Here is a 22,304-nt window from a genome sequence, read left to right on the forward strand (position 1 = left end):
ATGGGTGTAGCAATCAGTAATTTTTTAGTGTAGATGACAAGCTTTGTAGAGATTCAATTCAAGGCTTGATCTGTAGCAGCTTGGCTTTGTTCTGAGGTTAGAAGCAAATACAACTTTATGACTTCTCTGGCAGCTGTTCTCACAAGGCTTGGGAGACTCTGGTCTGGACAATACAACCACCTGGCTTTGAGCTGAGCCATTTCCTCCTACAAACAGCCACTGTGATGGCCAGAAATGAGTGAGAGACATTTATTTAATTGTGATGAACACTGCCTGTTTGGAGGGTCAGACTGCCAGATGTTTGCTTTCCTCTTTTGCAATATGGTATTCAGCCATTGTCTCCAGAGGGGGCTTACAGAGTGGCCCATGACCTGTACAATGCCACCAAGCTAAAAATCCCAGTGAAAAGCTTTGGGCAGGGGCATACATCAACTTAGTGGGAAAAAAAAAAACCCAAAAAAAAAAAAAAAAAAAAAAAAAAAAACAACCAAAAAAAAAAAAACCTGGATCCAAAACACTTGGCTCATTTGGGCAACTGCAACAAGCAGCTGATCAACCCCAAACAACCCCAACATATGTTTTGCAGAGTACTATCCTGCACAGGGAAATGTCAGCCCTGCACAAGGGGTATTTGACTCTTCTTCTTTTCAATGGAAGGTAAAGAATTGTACAACTGCTATTTTCTAAAACAGACCTATGTTCAAGTGAGGTTTACAACAAAAGATGTTTTGACTTTCTGGAAACTCCTGAAAAACTGTTCTGTAAACAATCCTCAATCCCTGCTTCAAAACAAATAGCAAGCTTAACCATGTTGTATGAAAAAAGAAAACCCCAAAACATGCACAAAACCTCTGAAGAAGCCTTCATGTTGAACTCAGCAAGGAGTTCACTGAGAGCTGGACATCTGGTTAGATGTTCTAAATCATTTGTACACATTTCTGGAAGGCAAATGAATCCCTCCATCTCATATGCGCTTGTTCCTATCTAAGCACAGCAAAGGACGGCAGATTCCTGGCCCTTCCACTCCTTAGAGTCTGAAGTCCTGAAAAACTAAAATAAATTTTATGTCACTTCGACCCATAAAAGACAGAAAAAAAGTTCTGGTCTAATGCAAGACTCTGAAAAACTCCAGTGCTTTGGACGGAATGCAAACAGCCTGGATGGAATAAACATCCCTTTTGTAAATTACATTTTCACATCACTTACAGAGTTCAAAGATATTGATGGAGGATGGAGGGAAAGAGTCAGAGAAGCCTGTTATTTTGGTAGGAGTTAGAAGTAGGTTTAGAAAGAAAACTCACGATTGAAAAAACACTAGATATTTCAGAAGGTCAGTTTTAACCATATTTCCATATTGATGAGCTTTCAATACAGTTTTCAATGTACATGACTGCACAAACCAACACTTTTAGACCACAATGTTGCTACACTGGCAAACATCTTTCATTTACCTAACTTATTATACTTTTGAACTCTTCATGGCACTCACTCGCATAGTGAGGCAAAGATAGTATTTTAAAATGTGCTTAGAGTGTTGATCACAATCCCATTAGAAGCCTAATCTTTGCTATCAGAGGTATAACATGCTAAAGTTTACTGATCTTCACACAATCAACTTATACAGGTTCTTTCTGGTGGAGAGACTACTAAGTGTGGCAACCTTTGAGTACCATCTATACTTGAGGAATCTGCCACAAAGTCTGCTTTCAGAAGCCAGCAGCACTTTAATTCTTACAATCTATTTTTCAGTGTTCAGTCTTCAATTTCCTGGCTAAGATGACTAGGGCCAGATAAACTACTGCCTGAATGCTGAATACCTATGATTTTTGCCACATTGGCTGCTGCACCCCTCAGCCCAGCAGGTTACTTCTCTCTGCTAAAGGTCAGGGGTCTGTGGTGGCTTACAGCCCTTCCTAGACAGGCACTGACAAACACATGTTCTGGACTCCTCTACAAGAAGAAACTGGTCTTGTAGGACCAACACCCTTAGTAGGGTAGATGGCAGCATGGTACTGATTGTTGGAATGTGGGAGTCTCCTGATGGAGAAAAGGGACACAAGCACATCCCACCAAGAGCCCACAGTAATTTCTATCCACTGGCATATTGTATTCCACAATTTTATCTCATCTTCTCCAGATAACAGTGCAGGCAGCTGGTTCATGGAGAGCAAAGACTATGCTGTAGCTGCAAGCAAACATGCAATGCTGGGGCCACGCAGCTGCAAGGGCTTTGCAGTCCTGCCACTGAATGTGGCTGCTGGTCATTCCCAGCTGGAGCTCATGGGCTCTGATGGTGGCAGTGAGAGCAGCTGCTCTGCTTAGTAATGTTTTTTTTCCTTGCCTCCATACCACTTTCACACAGCCACAAGTGTTTTTACTTAAGACCCATTTTGTATTCACTCTTACTTACGAAATAATTTTTGTTATTTTTGACCCTACTGAAATACATACATGACAATATTATTTCTTTACTCTGACTGGAAGGATCTGTCCTCCATGCGCCCCTGAGAAGTTACAAGGAGCTAAGGAACTGCAATAAGCAAGGCAGGATTCACATGAACAGCCTTCCTACAGCCTGCCCACAGAACCTCTTGGGCACTTTTGCAGGCAACACACAATTCCCTGGAAGCATTCTCAGCTCTAACCTGATTATTCCATCTTGTTGGAGACCCTATTGATAAAAAGCCTATCCAGAACTGAAAGTTTCATTCGTTTTAAAGAGATATAGCTCAGGCCTTGAAGCCATGACATGACCTGTGAGGAGATGGCTGGGAAGGAGCCCAAGCATCTTATCTGCCACTGTGAAGAGCACCACTGAAGTACTGTGATAACTCAAGATGAAAGCGTTGCAAAAATATGCACAAATATTGTGGCACTTTTCCTCTGGACTGCAATTAATCTCCCAGCCCATTTTACTTTGTTATCCTGAAACAAAATATAGCATGTGGAAAACATCTGCCAGCACGTGGAAAACATTCTCAGCTGCCCACTTTTAAGAACCTTTCCTTTCAAGTATTTCAAAATTATTGAAGCACAGACAGAAGGTTAATCCAGTTGTGGCAGGTGCACCAGAGTGCCAAAAACCCCCAAAATCTGACCTCTGGTCTGCTTAATATCTCTCTCTGTTGCTGGGCTTCAATATTGCATTTACTGAAGCTCATTAGATTGTTATCCGATCCAGGATAATTCAAACAGGTCACTAATTTGATTATGAGATTGACTGGCAACATTCAAGCCTCTGAGAACTCTCCCCCAGGATGCAGGACTATCTGCTTGTACTCTGGTTGACAATTTGCCACTTGCCTTCACATATTTTCCTTACCATCTTCCTGGTTTCACACACTGAAAAAAGCCCTTTCCCCACCTCACAAAAAGCAACTCACATTTCTATTGTATCCCCTAAAAAGTTATGTAAGGATCCCTTAAAACTTTATACAGTCAGCCATCAAAAGGACAGTACTGCCATGAGGAAAGAATGGAGTGACTCCCTGTGGTGTCTGGAGCAGTATTATTTCAGCCCCAGATGCACCTCCTTTCTATCCTTTTCACCTTTTTAATGTGCTGTTTGATAAAAGCCTCTTGATGATGTATAAAACATTTGGACTTCCAGGAATAAAACCACAAACAACAAAGAGAAGCAGTTAAGAGTGTCCTGACCTTCCAAAGAGCAATCATTGTCTGTTGGAACAGGAAGGAATGTAGGAAGTGTACATGTTCAACACAAGAAGAGTCTCCAGGAAAGCACAATTTTAAAAGTTTTTTTTAAACTGTCAAGTCAAAATGAAAGTGCAACAGACTTCCACACGAGGGTGTGGTGTTTGAAGACAAAATGCAATGTGTCAGAGCAATTCAGATTACTTCACTGAGGCACATCTCAATTGCAGTACCTGCTACTCGTCTGCCGACAAAAGGTTAGTTTTGTTTTAATCCTTATTCTCTGTATATTGGATATCTTCTTTGCATCCATTTACTCTTAGTTAAGATGGCTTTACAGTGAGATATCATTTCACAAAGGTACGTCTCCTTTTCAGGATCAAAATTAGATTTGCTCAGTAGCAGGACAGAAAACTGCTTAATTTATCAGAGGAAAAAAACCTGTCTGTTTAAACTAGGGATATTGACTTAATTCATTGTCACTCACACAATCCCACATCAAGTTTAAACACACAGAAATACTTAATTTCTGTCTGGAAGGCTGAAATAATTCTGCAAGAAAACATGCAGTTGCAGATTTAATATATTTATTAGTATACCTCCTAGAAAACACTATTTGAAAAACCAGCAGCTTCTGAGCTGTTTGGGTACTTGTGGGCACTTTGTACATGATAAAAATCCTTTCTGTCATAACATTCTGAGAAGCTCCAGCTAGAGATGCAGTGTACCCACAGCAATCTGCTTCTGTAAGAAATTCCACATGGGCATGGCTGGCTGTGTGGGATGGAGATTAAACTAAGCTTTTCCACCACTCTTCAGTGCCCAACTCCCACAGGACTGCTTGGCTGTTTGCAATGGGCACGTGTGCCTGAGCAACAGCCCTACCAGGAAAAACAAATATGAACAGGTATGGGAGCCAAAACATTTTAGATAATTTTGTTTCTGTTGTAAACTCAGGGCAGGCAAAAGCTTATCAGGCAGCGGAGCATAGAGTCACAGCCAAACTGCTTTGTCATACACAGACTTTTAAAGTTTGCCCTGAAATGTTTACTGGTTTGCTTTCAAGTAAATTGCCAGTGATCCAATTTGATTAAATGTTCTTTATTATGTCTTTTAAGACTACAACCAAATCTTTTCATTTAACTTCTATTTTTTCCTCAAATCTCAGCTAAGTGGATTAAACTCTTCATGCTGCAGTTTCTCTTCTACTAAAAAAAAATTAATAAAAATTATTTTGCTGCTGATAACTAAATCTCTCCTCAAAGTACTTTAAAGCTGCAAAAGATTACTGCTGCTGGAGAATCCTGCTAACACAGCATTTTAGGCATAGAACAGACATCCCTTTGCCAAAGTATGAAGTCGAGTGGCTGTACTTTTCCATTCTGCACATCTCATTAAGGCAACAATAAAGAACAAATTGCAAAACTTAAAAAGGAGTAATCATTTTTTAAAGTTTGATGGGGAGTGTTTTGAAATGTTAACAGAATAATACAACAGAGTCATTAAAGATGGAGCCAAACCAGATAGTTAATTTCAAAGTAATACACTTCTTAAAAAAAAAACTTGACTAGAAAAATCACTGAAAAAATGAACAAAAATTAAAATAATTTATTTCTCTCTATTTAATTAGTCTGCATCCCTTATTAGGAGATCAATCAGCAACTCACTTTTTCCTAGTAGACAGGTATATAAAAAAAACACTAGAGACACTTGGCAACCCTTCATTTAAACAATTGTCTAAGAAACAGAAATGGTATTTGCATTTTTCTTTCACGCTTGAAAAAACCAAATTGTAGCTCTGGGGCAGAATATCAGATAATGATCTGCTTCCAGCGATACTGACCTCAAATTCTGAACACTGCATAGGATGACAAATGTGGATATATTTTTCATTCTCACCTGATTTTTGCTACTGCTTCTAAGAAAACTTAATCCCATTTATTACAAGGAAACAGGGTACTGCAGGACTGTATTTTACAACAGACAGAATTTCAGCACATTAGTCACTGAACACAGTTACAGGAAAAGAAGAAAATAATGCAGGACATGAACTTGCTTAAGACACCATCTGAAGATACAAATACTTAAACTTCAACCTTAAGCTGGCAGTGAGAAGCCAGCCTCAGTGTTTACAGAGTAAATCTATAATGAGATTGTACTTGAAAAACCAGCAAAGTTTTTGAGCTGTTTGGGTACTTGTGGGCAGTTTGTATGTGATAAATTTCCTTTCTGTTTTAACATCCTGAGAAGCTCCAGCTGTAAGACGCAGTGTACCCACAGCAATCTGCTTCTGTAAGAAATTCCACACGGGCATGGCTTGCTGTGTGGGATGGAGACTAAATTAAGCTTGTTCTGCTGCTGTTCAGCAATTGACCCCCTGCTGTGCTTTTTGTAATGGGCATATACAGTGAACCTGAGAAACAAACAAAAACACTCTCCTTGAACTATACTCATATCCAAAATTTGTCAAAATTTATGACAGCAGGCAGCTGCTTGTCTCAGCTGTAATCTGTTCATATTCCTTATACACCTGATTGTAACAGCATTTACAGCCTTCAGCTGGTATTCCTTTGCTTTGCAGAGGCTGGAGAGGGGAAGGTGTAATTCCAACCCCATAAAGGTACACACAGATTTATGTGCAATGGAATATTGTCAAACATAGTGTGGAAATCAGCGAGAGGCACTCCAAGCATTTTACAATCTCAAATGCTAAGGGTAAGGAAAGCATTTCAACTGAATCCATTTTACAAGTATTGCCCACAATGATGTCCTCAGTTACCCTATTTCACGTGAGAACTTGAGATGGTCTGCTCTTCCTCTGTTACTGCCTAGCTTCCCTTTGATTATTCACAAATGTATTCTGAAGATCCAAGTTCCTTAAATTTGAGATGTATAAGCAGCCCTGAAGAAGGGTTTTAGGTTTCAATAGAAATTTTAGACCTTAAACCCAATATTATTTCTTTGGTGTTCCCTTCTCCCCACTTTTTTTGTGTCTTGTAGCTTTGCCACAGTCTGAGATATGAATAACTCAACAGATTACTGGATTGAGGATGAGGAGGATGATCTCAACCCTCTTATAGATTACAATACCTATGAGCTTCTCTGTGAAAAAAGTGATGTGAGAAATTTCAGGAAATTATTCCTCCCAGTGTTCTATGCACTGGCTTTCACAGTTGGAGTGGCTGGAAACTCATTAGTGGTTGCAATTTACGCCTACTGCAAGAAACCCAAGACCAAGACTGATGTGTACATCATGCACCTTGCCATCGCTGATCTACTCCTGCTCTTCACCCTCCCTTTTTGGGCTGCAAATGCAGTGCAGGGATGGGAACTTGGAAACCCGATGTGCAAGCTCACTTCTTCTCTGTACACCATGAATTTCAGCTCCAGCATGCTGTTCCTGGCCTGTATCAGCGTGGATAGGTACAGGGCCACTTCTGACTCCCAGGGCCACAGAAGAGTTGGCAAACACTGCAGTGTTACCTGCATCTGCGTCTGGCTGGCTGCCACTTTCCTCAGTATCCCAGATCTGATATTTAATCAAGTCAAGAAACACAATGAGAGGAACGAATGCCTTCCCATATTTCCGATGAACATGGAAACACTCTTAAAATCAACCATTCAAATCCTGGAAATTATCCTAGAATTTCTGCTTCCTTTCCTAGTAATGCTGATCTGCTATTCTGCTACTGCTCGGGCAATCTTTAGGTCTGCAAATGTTAAGAAGTCCAGGCCTTTCAAGGTTCTGCTGGCAGTAGTGGCTACTTTCATTGTCACCCAGCTACCCTACAACATCGTGAAGCTGTGGCGAGCCATAGACCTCATCTACATGTTGGTCACAGACTGCCACACCAGTAAAACCATGGATGTGGCTCTCCAAGTCACCAAGAGCATCGCTTTGTCCCACGCCTGCCTCAACCCTCTCCTCTACGCCTTCCTGGGAGCCTCTTTCAAAATGCACGTCATGAAAATCGCAAAAAATTATGGGTACTGGAGAAGACAACAGCAGAATGGAAGACCTGAAGAAATTTCTATGAATTATGAAGACCCTACTGAAGAAACAATCAGTTTCACTATATAGGCCCTCTATTGCTTCCATCATCTTACATAACCAAGGGAATTGTTAACTAATGCCAGGGGGTATTGCTTCTACAGCTGTTTCTCTGCAAGTCAGCTTTCAGATGAATTTCTGAACTTGCTAAGACAACACAAAGCGCTTCAATGTGGAATGTGTTTATCAGAATCAAGGAAGAACTGAATACTGAAACCCCTAGAAACAACCTGAGATATTTACTAAAAAACAACATCAAAGAACTCAAACAAAAAAACCCCATCACAACAAAACCCAAATTTCGAAGTGTCACAGTACTAGGCAATTAAGTAACTGTGTAATGAACAACCTGTACACATCTAAGCATGTGATTAAAACAGAGAAAACAAACATCACCAATCAAACAACAGGAACCTTTGTACCAGAAGTTAATAATCTTGTATTTCTCCAACTATTTTGTAAAACTTTAGAACATTTGCCTAACAGTTCAGCTCCATTTCTCAACTCAACTATCATTCCATAGATATCCTTGCAGATTGAAATTAAGTATAAGCTTATAGCTGAGAACTGAGAGGGAGAAAGAGGGGGGAAAAGCCATTAGTTTCTACAAATGTATAGCAACAACAACATCCTCCACAAAAAACACCCCAGCAACTCCTTTTCTATAAGTACAGAAAAAATTACCTTTCATCTCTTCTTTTCTGCTCACCCTAAACTTCAACAAGACCAGTGCTTGAAGGGTGGCTGGCATATTCTAGATTGTTATAAATGTAATAAAAAGTTTGGGTAATCTTCAGATACAAGGCCTGGATTTTTTATTTAGAATTGTTAAAATTAATCAAGCACTGCAATAACTGTATCTGCTAAAATATATGAAGATACAATAAAATCAAAGAATAGAAAAAGTGCACTGGTTTTTGTTTTTTCTTATCTTTGTTTTTATTTTGTTTTAGTAGGTACTGACATCTCTCACCATAGGCATTTACCAACCAGCAAATGGGAGAGGCCTTGCTTGACAAAAGAGAGAGGTTCCCATTCCTTATGGAGCTCATGGATTTACAGTTCTTACACAGAGAGGTACCAATGCCATCCCCTGCCACAGTGTTGGCAGGGATTCCAGGAAAACAGCAGTTTTCCATGAGTCACTGGAAGCATTTCAAACATACTGACATGCCAGATTAGCTTTCAAAATGAAGAAGTGGTGTTACAGCATACTGTCCTTGTCTTCAAACATCCTGTGGGCTCTGACAAAATGTCTCTTCTACAGATTAGGAAAGCCAACAAGAATCTCCCATTTTTAGATACTGTTCCTAATTACACAATTATGGACCGGAACAAAAAGCTCTAAAATGACAGACAAGAAACAACAGTAGCATAAACAAGCCATTTACCTCTTCTCCTTGTTTGGATGACAAAAGCTTACAGAATGTCTGCCCAGAATGTTTTAAGAAATACTAGGGCATGAACAGATAAGTCAGAAGTGCCTGACCTGTTTTCTACGTGTACACTATAAATCTGACCTATTTAAGCCATACTGGACTTACTGTACACATGCAGAGCATAATAAGAAACCCCACTTCTCCCGTGAAGTAACTAGCTCCTTGCATGTGTGATTTAGGACTTCACAAGTACAGAGTGACATTCTGACCAGTCTGCCAGGCTTCTGGAATTCCCACACATCCAAGGTTTTAATGTCCCAAAAGTTTAAAAACTCCAACCAAAACCAAGACAAACAACAAAAAATAAACCTTCCCAGCCAGTCAGAAAGAGAGACTAATAGAGAGCCAAATGAACACATTTCTCAAACTTCTTGGAATTGCAGTGCTTTTTATGCATCTGTCTTTATGCAATTCTGATTGCCCTAATTGTATTTATTAGAAATAAGACAAACTGAATCATGCAGTCTTATGTTTACTCTCCTTTTTATAATTCACATAACTAACTTTATTAATATTATTCTCTGTGTGTGACCCCCTAAAACTTTCTCATTACTTCCTCAGGGACTGCAATGCACAGCTGGGAGACACTGACCCAGAGCAAAGGCTAAAAAGCCAGCAGTTAAGCAACATTCTTGGGTCAGGAGACAAGATTCTGTGCCTCTTTTTGCTGCCACTTTTACAGGAGTAGAACAGAGAGAGAGATCTATCTTCTGGTGACTCCAAGTATTGCACAAGCATGTATCGCAGCTAGCTGTGACAATCCTGTACATAAATGAAACATTCAAGTTTAACAACTCAGTTTATTTATTTGGATTCCAAACTTCCAGGGAATGATGACTTTCAAGTTGCTGTCACATGTTTTGGTAAAAAAGTAACAATACTACAATATCAGGGACAGTTGCCACTTACAGTACAATGCATTGATTTTACTGGGAATTATAACAAGAAAATCTCCTTTAATAGTCAGTCCAACAGCATCACAGGCTACTTTAAAAGCAGCCACGTTTTACTGTAGCTACACGGTACTCTCAAACCTCTCACACAAGCTGCCAAAGACAGCTTCATGAAAACGAAGTCATAATGTGTAAGTTGACTGATAGAAAGAGGTAATGTTTTAAGAACAGAGCAGCATTCACTCCATGAAGAAAATTCAGAGGTTCCAAAAAGGTCCCAAATCCCCAACTTGATTTGAATATTTGAATCTCTGATTCATAGAAAAAAAAACTTAATTCAGCTCCTTCTGTTGTTTTACATTCTATTGCCTTTACTCAAGAGAAGACAAATTTTCATCTCAGAAATGGAGCACAAATACTTTTGTTTAATAGTTCATGGAAAACATTCTAGCCTTAGCCATTCTTATTTACGTTTCCATACTTACCACTGCTCCACCACTTCTTGCCATTGATCACGTAGCTGTTCCCATCTCGCTCAATGGTGCATTGCATATTGGTGGCATCACTTGAAGCCACATCAGGTTCTGTGTTAAAGGAAAAAAACCAAACCACTAGATTAAATACAAAGGTAATACAACCTCCAAAAATATAGGGCTCTAGATACACACTATTAAAAGTACACTGCTTTGCTACCAGTAGAAAAACAGTTTGAAGACCCTTGCTGGCTGTTGTTTTCCAACAATCTGTTATTCACAGCCAGTTTAAATGTACTTGTTCTTGGGCTTGGACCACCCTTTGCAATCATCTTTCTTCCTTTCCTTCTCTTTTAAAATCCTTTATCCTTCTACTGCACTTACAGGTAACAGTTATATTTCTCCTCAGCCTGTTTTCTCCTCCTGAGTTCTTCCCAAGCAAAAATAGAGATTGAAAATAATTTTGTGGAAGGTTAAGCTCTATTGTAAAGCTGTTTGGTACTAAAAATTGTATTTTACTTATTTATTTGTATAGTAAATAAGTAAATTGTATTTACTTATTTATTTGTATAGTACAAAAATTAAACTAAAAATATATAGAAAGCAAATACTAATTACTGTAACCATGAAAATTGGCAACTACCAAGAAAGGCAGCAGGGCTGCTCCAGTTTGCATTCACACCTCATATATGATTTTATATTCAAGCACATTCACTGATACTGAATTAGCATAGAAATGTCCACTGTTATACACAACTTGCCGTTTTCTGTTGTAAAATGCAGGCGAACCCAATGGGAAGAATGATAATGTCTGACTCCAGTTCAGAAGGCTGAATGATTTCTTTATTATAACTATGCTATAATACATTAATATACTATATAAAGGAGGATACTAAAAACTACATGCTACTTTAACTACCATATCTAACTATTCCCAGCTTGTGACCTTGTTCACCAGAGTCCAGACACAGGTGGATCCAATTGGCCACCAGACTCAAACAACTCTCACCAGAATCCAATCAAGCAATTACCCCAGGTAACCAATTCTCCAAGCACATTCCACATGAGAAAAACAAGGAGCAGAAATAGAAATTGTTTTCTCTTTCTTTCTCTCTGTGTACCTCTACAAAAAATCCTGAGAGAGAAAGAAACGTGCTTGCCACAGTTTTTTACTTTTCTCTGCATACACCACGTGAAGTTTCAGCCAATTGGCTCTAATTTTCTTCTGGAGAAAAACTTACCTGTCATGCAGAAGCAAGAACTAATTTTCCCTTCAAGGAGAGGCTCCAGCCACTCTTTCTTTTGCTCTTCAGTGCCATACATGTGGAGGACCTCCATGTTTCCTGTGTCTGTAAGAAATCAGCTGTCATGCTTACTGCTCAAGACACACAGCCTGTAAGGTGTAAGACACCCAACTTTCTAATGCTCCAGTGCCATGGTTTTGGGACTAAACCAGGGTTGCTAACCTGGTGCATGACAGTTGAAAACCTCAGGAGCAATAAGGCATCTCCCTGTCTCCTCAGCTATTAGGGCATAGTCAAGCTGGCTGAGACCACTGACATCTGGGAGGAAAAGATTCCACAGACCTTCTGCTTTGGCCAATTCCTATCACAAGAATCAACAGGAAAAAACATTAGCAATAAGTCATAAAAAAAAAATAATTTCTGGTTTGCAACACATTTTCTTCACTCCTGCCTACCCTACTGTCCAATATATATGATGCTTTTTTCAATAGCTATTCTGAAACTGTAGGTTCAATCTTTGATTTAAAGTTCAGCTATACCTCTTTCAGACCTCATTTTGTTTTTTTTCTCTCTCATTTGTTTTCTCACTTTCTCCATATTTCTCTCTTCCTTTCTTTTCACTGTTCCTCACAATTGTTTTTATCATGTTCCTCACATTGTTTCTTTCATGTAAAGTAACTTCTCCAACAGGATACACCAATCACTCTTATCCTCTGTGTCTGTGCTCTTTTACTGCTAGAATGCTAAAAATATTTGTTATCCCATACCTTCAGTCTCTCCAGCAGTGGTGGTTTCTTCCATTTGTCTTCAGCATTTCTATGTTCAGTATAATATTTTATTATTTCCTTAGAGAAACAAAATAAAAGGTGCTGTTTAAATTAAGAACATGTAACACACAAATAATAATACATCTCTTCCAGATCTGTGACCAAGTAAAAAAATATTCAACACAGGTTTACATTATATAGTTGGCTGCATTCTAAAATTAAATATATGATCAAAAGTTCAACTGCAATCTATTCATTTTGCAAGACTTTAAATATCAGATGACCCCAATCAGTACATTAACTACTATTTGGGATGGTTTAAAGTATGTGATGCTTGCACTAGGAGGTCAGTATTTTCTGGAGATAAAAATACCTATTACCAACAGTACACACAAGAGGCACAAATCCAAAAGTAAAACAACAAATAAAAGCCTGATATACTGACAGTTAAGATTCAGACAGATAACCCAACTAATCTTTTGTTAACTGTGAGAAAACAAAAACCACAAAAATAGCATTTTCTCTTCCTGTCAAAATAATTCCTTAACAGTTAACATAAGCAGTCATTCCAAGCACCAGTCCTTAATTTCAAGTGAACCTCTACATTCAGTAATCTTAGTATTTTCACAAGCATGTTTTAGTGAGACACAGAACTTCAAACTTGGCTATAAAATCTTCAGATCTAGTTATAACATGAATAAAAGTACTGCCCAATTCTGAAAATGACACAATAAAGACAAATGGCCAAGTAGAATTTACAAGTCCTGATTCACAATCCCTGTAACCAGAAACAACATCCAAGCACAACACAACTAATCTGAAAAACTTGCATGGCTATTTGTGGTTCGTTTGTTTTTTAAAGCAAATACTTCAATTATTGCAAGGCTTTCTTAGACAATCCAAAACTACAATCCCAACTTAGTCACAGACATACTTTTTAAGAAACTTTGCATATCAAGAGTTACTACCCTCGACCCTCCTTGTGATAGGTAGATATATTCATTAAACTTTTAGATTAAGATGTTTTCTGCATTTCTGCCTTACTTGTGGAAAAAAAATCAGAAAGCCAAAACAAGAAATTCTGCATCAAAAGCCGTCTGTACTTCCATGAGGCTAAAAGCTGAACCAATGTTCTAAGAGGAAATTCCTAACCTTCCCAGGATATGAAGTAAACTACTTCATCTGATTTTCCCTTCCACTAACTACGGAGTTAGTGTATATTTCATTATCTTTTTTCAAACCTTCATTGGTATTGGATATATTCAGGAATGAAGCTACTATGATACATTATGCAATCCCATTTTTTGTCACAGCCTAAAAAGCAAGAAACAGAAAAATTCAGCTTCATATGGTTAAAATCAGCAGTTTCTATTTTTAAATAGCTGTCTTTCAGTTCAGTATCTAAGAGTTCTAGGTTGTTCTTAGTCTAACAAGTATTTTGGCAACTTTCTTTAAAAAGCAACTCTTTCTAGAAAGAGAAGGTTTTACACTTCAGAAGTTTAAAAAATAACTCTTTCATTAACAATGCATACAACATTTTAATCCTGAAAAAAAAAAATGCAGTCTATAATGATTTCTGCTAATATTTTGTAATGCCACAATCATTACTGCATGAAAATCAGGCTGTTTTGGAAAACAAAAACCCAGGAAGACATGACTTCTATACATATTTTTACATTTTTATAAAGTCTAGTCAGAAAATGTTCCTTTATAAACAGGTTAATGAAAAGCTTTACCTTCTCAGCTGGATAAATGTGCTGCTTCATGAACTGCTTAACCTTCAGCAAAATTTCTTGGCCTTTCCTACTTTGATGGAAGAGCTCTCCAGAAATGCTGTGCTGTGTGCTGCTGAAGGATGACCTAGGGAAGAACATTCAATGCCGTAACAAGACCAGATTTTCCCTCATAATAACATAAGCTTCCTTAGACAGGCAATTAAATAAATGAAGATATTGGAAAAGCTTTGCCTTGCCTTTGACCAGTAATCTAGACCACGCTTACCTTTTTGAGAGCTCTAATCCTCTTTCTGCCAAAGGCTCCACAAGCTTTGCAAATTCATGACTGTTCTCTGCAGAAGCATTTCCAATAAGATACCTGGCATATACACCCTAAAACCAAAAAAAAAAGCCGCATATGGTGTAATTATGCACTTCAAATTGTGCATGATTGTGCACTTAACACTCTGGTGATTTCTTCAAATATAAAAGTAGCACTTAAATGCACATGGTCTTAAAAGGAAAAAACTTACTGGGATATGCTAATATTGGTTTTGGTACATTTGTGATATAATGGAGATGCTTGCTGCACAAGAGTTAAAACCATATCCCAGCTAAACCAAATGAAAGGCAAATCACAAAAAAGTGGTAGTGGAAAAGTAAAAAATAAAAAAGAAAAGACAAATGTCTGCATGTGATATGGAAAACAAGCTCAGTCTGTCTCTCAAGCCAACTGACAACAGCACAGACATATGATTATTACCCGTGACTAAATGAACTACCCACAAACACACAAAGGTATGCGGCATTTCAGCAAATGTGAAGGTATTACCTGGGCTATCCCTGCCATTTTAAAATAGGACAAAGCAAGAAAAAAGTTCAAGTTGGGTAAAGTAGTGGAAATACGCCGGCAGCGGCAGTAAATGGAAACCAGTTCTTCAAAGGAAGGAGTTTCTAAAAAAAAAAGAAAAAGATTTGTTTAGAATATGCAACATTTTCTATGATTTTTCCCACCTTATTCTTCAAACATTTGAGCAGTTTTTAAACTTCATGAGGTATTTCTTTTACATAGTAAGCACCATGATTTATCATTTGTCATGACATAACTGTGATATGGAGAGACCAAAGGAAGTAGAAATTGTCAGAATTTCAGATAACCATAACATTTCCTGCTGCCCTTTGTCTCCACACCAGTCAGGCAAATAATTTGACTTGGGGGGAAAAAAGGCTTTTTCAAAAAAAAATTCTATATTTACATTTACATTTCCTTTTTCTTCCATTATCTCTTAGAAAGGTTCAAAATAAGGTTTTACAGAAGTAGCATGTTGTAGCTAAGACAAAGCTTGATAGAACAAAACTATCTAAAGCCTCACTATCAGAATGTTTGCTACAACAACAAAAAAAATGGAAAAGTTCTTTACAAATGCAAAACTATATGCCTGTGAATTTACCATTTAATTCCTACAACATTTCAAATAGAAATCAAGCCTAGGATTTGTTTCAAGAAAAAGATGAGTTTCCTACCTATGGTGTCTTTGAAACCCAAGATAGAGCCTTGACCTAAGTCCTTAATAGATGGAGGCCAAAAGTAGAATTGAGTGGCATATGCTAAATCTGCTAAAGGATGGCCAGTAGTTGAAAGCTCCCAGTCCAGCACTGCCAAAACACGAGCCTTAAATAAAAATAAAAACCTCAAGTGAGTGCTGGAAGACATGTTCTCTCTATTCACAAGAGCACAACCCACTCAATATCCAATTGTTTTATCTGGTTACTTTATGTTTAAAATTAAAAACACACACTAGCTGTCAACAGCAAAAAGAATTCCTTTTGGCACTATATAAGATCTGCAGAAAATTAACATTCACACAGGGACAGAAAGCCAGGCATTTTTCCAAAGAAAATCTCATTTAAATCTACATTTTTGAGTAGTGTTCTTCCTGTCAGAAACTTCCAAACTCTTCTAGTATAAAAGATGATTGAATTAAAATATCCTGAAGAACAGCAGTACTGAGAGCTTTGTTTCTTTCCCAGTCCTGTTGCACAGTCCTTTAGTACAGAAATTAACAGACAGACCATGCATCAGAAAACCTAATTTATCACAACATTGTCCATAGATTAACACGTAAGTGGGGAGCTGAATTTCTTAAAGAGAAAGTCAATTACTACTCAGAGTGAACCTCTGCTGCAAGCATCCTTGCAATGGTGTCTTCATCAGGGTGGTCTGAGACTCCCTACAGTGTCATTCGGATAAATTCCTATAATCTAATCTAGCTGTCAACCTGAATGACCCCTCCAGCCTACTCATGATCCATGACTACTTGAAATATGTGGAAAAGTCTTTCCTACATGGTCAGTCCTGCATATTCAGGAACAGTTTCCACAGAAAATTAAAATTACCTATGTACAACTTGGCCAATTCCTTCAGTTTCATCAGGAACAGCTGCGAGAGTCCCCAAGACAGTCAAATTCCCTGCTCAGGGAATCAATCAGCACATTTAAGCCTACAAATCATGTCTATCAACTAATCTATGCACAAAACCTCTAGGAATCTCTGGGATCTATTGCTTTGTCATGAAGCAGGCATTGCAGTCATGGTCACAAGTTCCAAGCATGTCTTCTGGTCACAACTCAGCAGGTAGCACAGAAAAAAGTAATGAAAATGCAACTGTGTTGATATAGATAGCACACATTTATTTCCATAAACTAGAAACAAACAAAAAAAAAATCTCTTTTTTTGCTCTAAAGATGAATGGGGAACTTTCAGGGTCCCTGTGATCTACATAACTAAACAGCTTTGGCAGATTTTCCTTGGCTTCCACTAGTGTCATGTATCATACATCCAGCTCCTGCTCCAAAAGCCCTTGTTATTAACTGAAGCCAAATAACAGACATCACTGGGCTTTGGATCAGATGCTTATGTAGTTCAATGAAGTGAGCTGTCAGCTGCACTGAATCCAATAGGATCTATGCATATAAAATGCTTTATTCCTGAACTTTGAAGCAGGGACTAAAACTAATGAATAAATAGAGTATCTCTCAAGGCCAGGTTGGATGGGGTTCTGAGCAACCTGGTCTAGTAAAAGGTGTCCCTGACCATGGCCAAGGAGTTAGAAATAAATGATCTTTAAGGTCTCTTCCACTCCCAACCATTCTATGATTCTGTGATTCCACTGATTTTATCTAGCTCCTGCAATGAAAGCCAGGACTGTATTAGGTACCTGAACACCTTACACAGAGTATAGAGAAGAGTTCAGTTTTCTACTGTTTCTTTCAAAGATGTTTCATGCCCTAAAATAATCCATATATAAGTGTTCCATTACATGATAGGAGTACAAACAAATGGAGGGCCAAAACCTACTGTTTGTACATTTGAAATGTACAAATACATTTCAAATACCTCTGTTGGGTGGAAGATGATGTTATCTATTCTGAAGTCCCCATGAATCAGGCTTTCTTCATTATCATCAGGTGGCAAGTTTTTTGCTAACCACTCAGCCAGCTGGTTCATGGCAGGAATATCTGTATGAGCAGCTGCATCATACTGTTTTTTCCAAGTTGATACCTTAAAAATACAAACACTCCAACAGATTTTTCAGTTGATTCACAAGTTTTTCAAGAGTACAAAATTTTGAAGCACATGCTTCCGGGCTTTGGCTATCAACATGTTGCGTGAAAATTCAGTAAAACCCAGTACCTCTGTATTTGCAAATGTGAACTGAGATATCAACATATGAAATGAAGACTACATCTATTTCAATCCTATTTACATAGCCCAAATCTAATGTTATTCCAAAAGCAAATGCATATCATTCCCTAAGCACAGCATTACAGAATCAATCTGAATGTAGTAGTGGCTTCAGACTGTGCACAATTCATTGAACTAAGTAAAGGCTTAATAGCTAAAATACAATCATTAATAATTAACAATTTAGCTTGTAAATCAAATAAACATTCAAAGAACAGACAAAACAGGAGAATGTTAAGATCTGTACCTGTCTTTTGCAGTATCCTGGTCCTCTACCATATCCTTGGAGACCCAATGACTGTAAATCAAAGGAGTGTAACAGGGCCAGAGTTTCTATCATTGCAAGATACAGAGCAGAACGCTCTGCTGGGCCCACCTCAGGCAGAGAGATGTCTCGGAAAATGCGACCCTAGAAATACCATAAAACAGGTATTTGGTGGGACATACACATCAGATGAAAAGAAGTAAAACTATACATTCCACAACCAAAACCAAATGTAGTGAACCAATACTTCCTATGCAACCAAAAATTCCTTCCTCATTTATTTTATTCCTCACCCAGGGCCAATGAAGGGATTCACAGCAAACCCAGGTTATTAGTATATGGTGTATCTGTAGATGAAATTCTGAATTAGAGCACTCAATCCAGGTATCCTCAAGCTTGAAAGCACCAGGAAAAAAACAATGTTACTGTATTGTCTCTAAAAGCTAAATTGCAGAAAAAATAGCAATAAAGACCCCAGGGGAAAGGAGGAGCAGGAAAGGTAATGAGTAGGTTGTGGGTACAAAGACTCAAACAATCCAAATAAATTCGCTTCTTTTTCTCCTTAAAAGCAGTTGGATACATTTAGAAGATACATTTAGAAGGCTTGTTGTTCCATTTTCACAATTGTTAAAAAGTGCTGACCATCATAGAATGAACAGACAGTACTTTTACATACTTAGAAATGTAACAAGGTTTCTTTTTAAGGAATCACTTTGTTCTAATCAAAACCAGTAAAATTCTCCATCTTTGATGAAAGAAATCTGTTTCAAATTTTTCACAGCCCTTACATTCTATTACTCTTGATTTATGGTTTTTGTAGGAAGGTTAACCTAATCTACAGAAACTGGCCCACAAACTTACATTTCTAATTTCCCAGTGAACCTGATGACAGAACAGGATGCAAGGAAAAGGCCTGAATTCAACTCTTCCTCCCAGAGGATAAAAAAAAAGAAAATTACACAATACAGCAGACTTGTGCTCAAAATCACCAAAATCTAATAAAAAGTGTATCAATTCAGCTACAGCACCCCCAGAGTGGTGGACCACAAATGGAGATATGCTGTGTTCTTTCTGAAACTAGTTTTTGAACTGGAATCCTGCTTTGTTTTCAAGAATAGGGGATTGTATGTCAGCACCTATCTTCAATATTAAAAAGCCTCCAGGATGTCCAAAGATTCATGTTATAGACTGATTTTTTTTTTCCCTCTGATTTGTGTATGTTTTTCACAGAAGCAATATTGCCTCATTTCAAGATATCATTCCAAGAGTTCAAATAAGAACAAGAGGTTAAATACTGAGTAAAAAATTCAACAAAGTGCAAAATAAGCCCTGGAGAAGCTGAAATCTGTGAGAACCACTCATAGCTAGCATGTCTCCAAAACATCAGAAGATTATTTACTCTCATACCACAAGACTGTGCTGAGCAAGGCTCTAACAGAAGGGTTTTAGACAATTTAAAAGCAGTTTGGAGTAGGGAGAAAGAAAGAATCTCTCACACAGGAGGACCAACCTGCACATGCTGCATTACATAAAACTCTGTTCCAATGATAGAAACGTCACTGCAATACAAAAGGGGCTCAGGCACTGGAAAGCCAGCCGAAAATAAGGCTTTCTGCACACGATATTCTCTATCAACCTGCAGAAGACACAGAAATTTAGGTTTAATTATACCTCCCAAAGAGAAATGAGCACAGTGAATCCTCTTGAATGTTTAATTATATGTAGAGCATGAACATGGGAAATAATCCAGCAACTCACTGCATTTCTGAATACATTCATCAGTGTGCTGGACCATCATGTATAGACCTTGGTCACCTGCAAAACAAAGTGTTTAGAGCTCAGTGAAGAATGTTACTTACCTTGTGTGCTCCAGGTAAAAGGGGACCATGAGGCTTCTTCCTGAGCACAAAAGCCTGCCCACCCTTCTGAAGGTAAAAGGTTGGATTTGACTGGCCTGAGCTGCAAAGAGAAAGACTATAATTACTCAAAAATCCAAGTATTTACAAATTTGTAAACTTCTAACAGAAATGATACTTGCAAAATGCATTGTGGCTTGATCTGAACAAAATGGGGGAAAGCATCTTCTCCACTGTTGTTTTGTGTTGAGGGCTTTTTTCAAATCTGGACTGGAACAGGCTGCCCAGAGAAGTTGTGGATGCCCCATCTCTGAAAGTGTTCAAGCCCAGGCTGGATGGGGCTCTGAACGACCTGGTCTAGAGAAAGGTTTCCCTGCCCACGGCAAGGGGTTTGGAACTAGATGACCTTTAAGGTCCCTACCAGCCCAAACCACTCTAGGATTCTATTCTATGATTAAATTACTGATGATTCTAGTACCAAGCCCCACTGTTTGCCAGCCTGATTATCACATCCAAAGATTAACTTTAAGGTATACCCTATAAGAACTGTAAAATTTTAAAGAATGTATGTTGAAGTCACAAAGAAAATTAGCCATTTTAATCACGTGTAAAAGAGAAGGACAACCCAGTTAAACCCCTCATAACAGCTTGTCTATCATATTCCAATCAAACCCACTGGTCCTTATTTTCCTCAAGGCTCTGTGTTAATCTGCATGCTTTTCTCTCCTTGTTCTGCTTCATTTTTAAGATGTATTCTGACCTAGTCCAATAAACAATTAGACAACTATTGGAAAATAAAAATCAAATTAACTTTTGCCATAATTCCTCCCATTACATTTCCTTTCTCCCCAAATCAGTTAGGGCTTCGTTTGTAAAAGTTTAACTAACAAATACTCTGCTTGGAGCAAAACAAATTTAGGCCAGCTGAAGCCTTGAACTGTAATTACAAGACAAAGAAGTAAAAGCATAAATACTAACAAAATTTTAGCAGACTTTACTATTAGCTACTCTCCTAAGGCCCCTCCTACTAAAGTCTTCTCAGCTGAGGTATATAGGAAGATTAGGGCAGACTGAATGAATTAATGTTTTCTATTTACATCAGAAGACAATGAAAAATTGTTCACTGTTTCTTAGCAATAGCTGCAGATAAGTTAATCAAGGTCATGCCTACAAAGGAATTAATCCTTATTTTTAGAATAACGTTACTTCTGTTAGTTCCCGACATGAAGTCGTGCAGCCACACCACTGATTTGCTGAATGCAAACGAACTCAGTGCTCTATAGAACGGAGAGGCTTTGGAGCCCGGGTGTAGCACCTCCCTGGCACACCGCATAATGCTCCAGTAATGGCAATCTCGGCACATCCTTACTGCATTTGCTTACCTGGCGACAGCCTAACGCTTTTACCATTGATTTCTTAAGCTATGTGCGTGCTTATGAACATTACTATTTGCTGTGCAATTAAAGATGGAGCCGGTCAGTGGCGATTTATGTGTAGGCAAAAAAAACAATAGTGGGTGTACTCTGAGGACAGCGGGAAGTCCACCCAACACACAGCCCGCCCACAGCCAGCCACAGGCTGAGTGTGACAAAGGTCGCTTTGACCGCCACCGCCAACTTTGTCTTCTCCAGGGGCTCAGCGGATGAGCTGGGACATGTCTTTAATTGGACTAAGTCAGAATGCATCTTAAAACTCCATCGATTGCTGCTGCCCACCATGTCGGCGGCAAAGGGCTCTATCTCTGACCACTTTCCCTGGCGGGCGGCGGCGGGCGGCTCCTCTGCTCGGCCGTCCCGGGCGCTCCGGGGCAGGGGAGCGGCGGCGGCCCCGCTACCTGTGTCAGTGCCCTGTCACCAGCATCACCTGTGTTACCTGTACTGCCTGACGGCCAGCGCGCCCGCGGGCTGCCGAGGGAAGCCGGGCAAGCGGCTGCTCAGGTACCGCTCCAGGCTGCCCTGGTCGAAGCGGTGCTGCCGCCGCACCTCGCTAGTGCCCGGCTCCGCCGCCATCCTCGGAGGCCGCGCCGGAGCCCGCCCCGGCCGGGTCACCCGGCGGCGCCTCGGTCCACCAAGGAAAGCGCTTCGCAGCCCCCCGGCTGTCGGGCCCGGTGGCTTCTTCCGGAACACGACGTTTCCCGGGAGGCGGACACCGCCCCTCAGCCCTCCCCCGCTGCCGGCCGTGAGGAGGCGGCCCCGGCGCGGC

The 22,304-nt window shown here is 39.2% G+C and overlaps 2 protein-coding genes across 2 annotated transcripts in view; one reads left to right on the forward strand and one right to left on the reverse strand.

The window, feature by feature from the left end:
• ACAD11 (acyl-CoA dehydrogenase family member 11) overlaps positions 1 to 22,304 on the reverse strand; it is a 29,177-nt gene that overhangs the window by 6,806 nt on the left and 67 nt on the right. The window contains 14 exon segments of the mRNA XM_053955452.1: positions 10,523 to 10,621; positions 11,752 to 11,859; positions 11,977 to 12,115; positions 12,522 to 12,599; positions 14,258 to 14,381; positions 14,523 to 14,629; positions 15,069 to 15,190; positions 15,761 to 15,908; positions 17,634 to 17,798; positions 18,229 to 18,390; positions 19,757 to 19,882; positions 20,106 to 20,205; positions 21,975 to 22,267; positions 22,269 to 22,304. Coding sequence (XP_053811427.1) covers positions 10,523 to 10,621; positions 11,752 to 11,859; positions 11,977 to 12,115; positions 12,522 to 12,599; positions 14,258 to 14,381; positions 14,523 to 14,629; positions 15,069 to 15,190; positions 15,761 to 15,908; positions 17,634 to 17,798; positions 18,229 to 18,390; positions 19,757 to 19,882; positions 20,106 to 20,205; positions 21,975 to 22,267; positions 22,269 to 22,304 — 1,807 coding nt within the window.
• Positions 3,760 to 8,610, forward strand: ACKR4 (atypical chemokine receptor 4). The gene is given in 2 exon segments (XM_053955502.1): positions 3,760 to 3,911; positions 6,655 to 8,610. Coding segments are annotated over 2 exon segments (1,158 nt in total). The 5' UTR covers positions 3,760 to 3,834; the 3' UTR covers positions 7,736 to 8,610.

The sequence above is a fragment of the Vidua chalybeata genome, chromosome 1 (assembly GCF_026979565.1).
Source record: "Vidua chalybeata isolate OUT-0048 chromosome 1, bVidCha1 merged haplotype, whole genome shotgun sequence".
Taxonomy (NCBI): domain Eukaryota; kingdom Metazoa; phylum Chordata; class Aves; order Passeriformes; family Viduidae; genus Vidua; species Vidua chalybeata.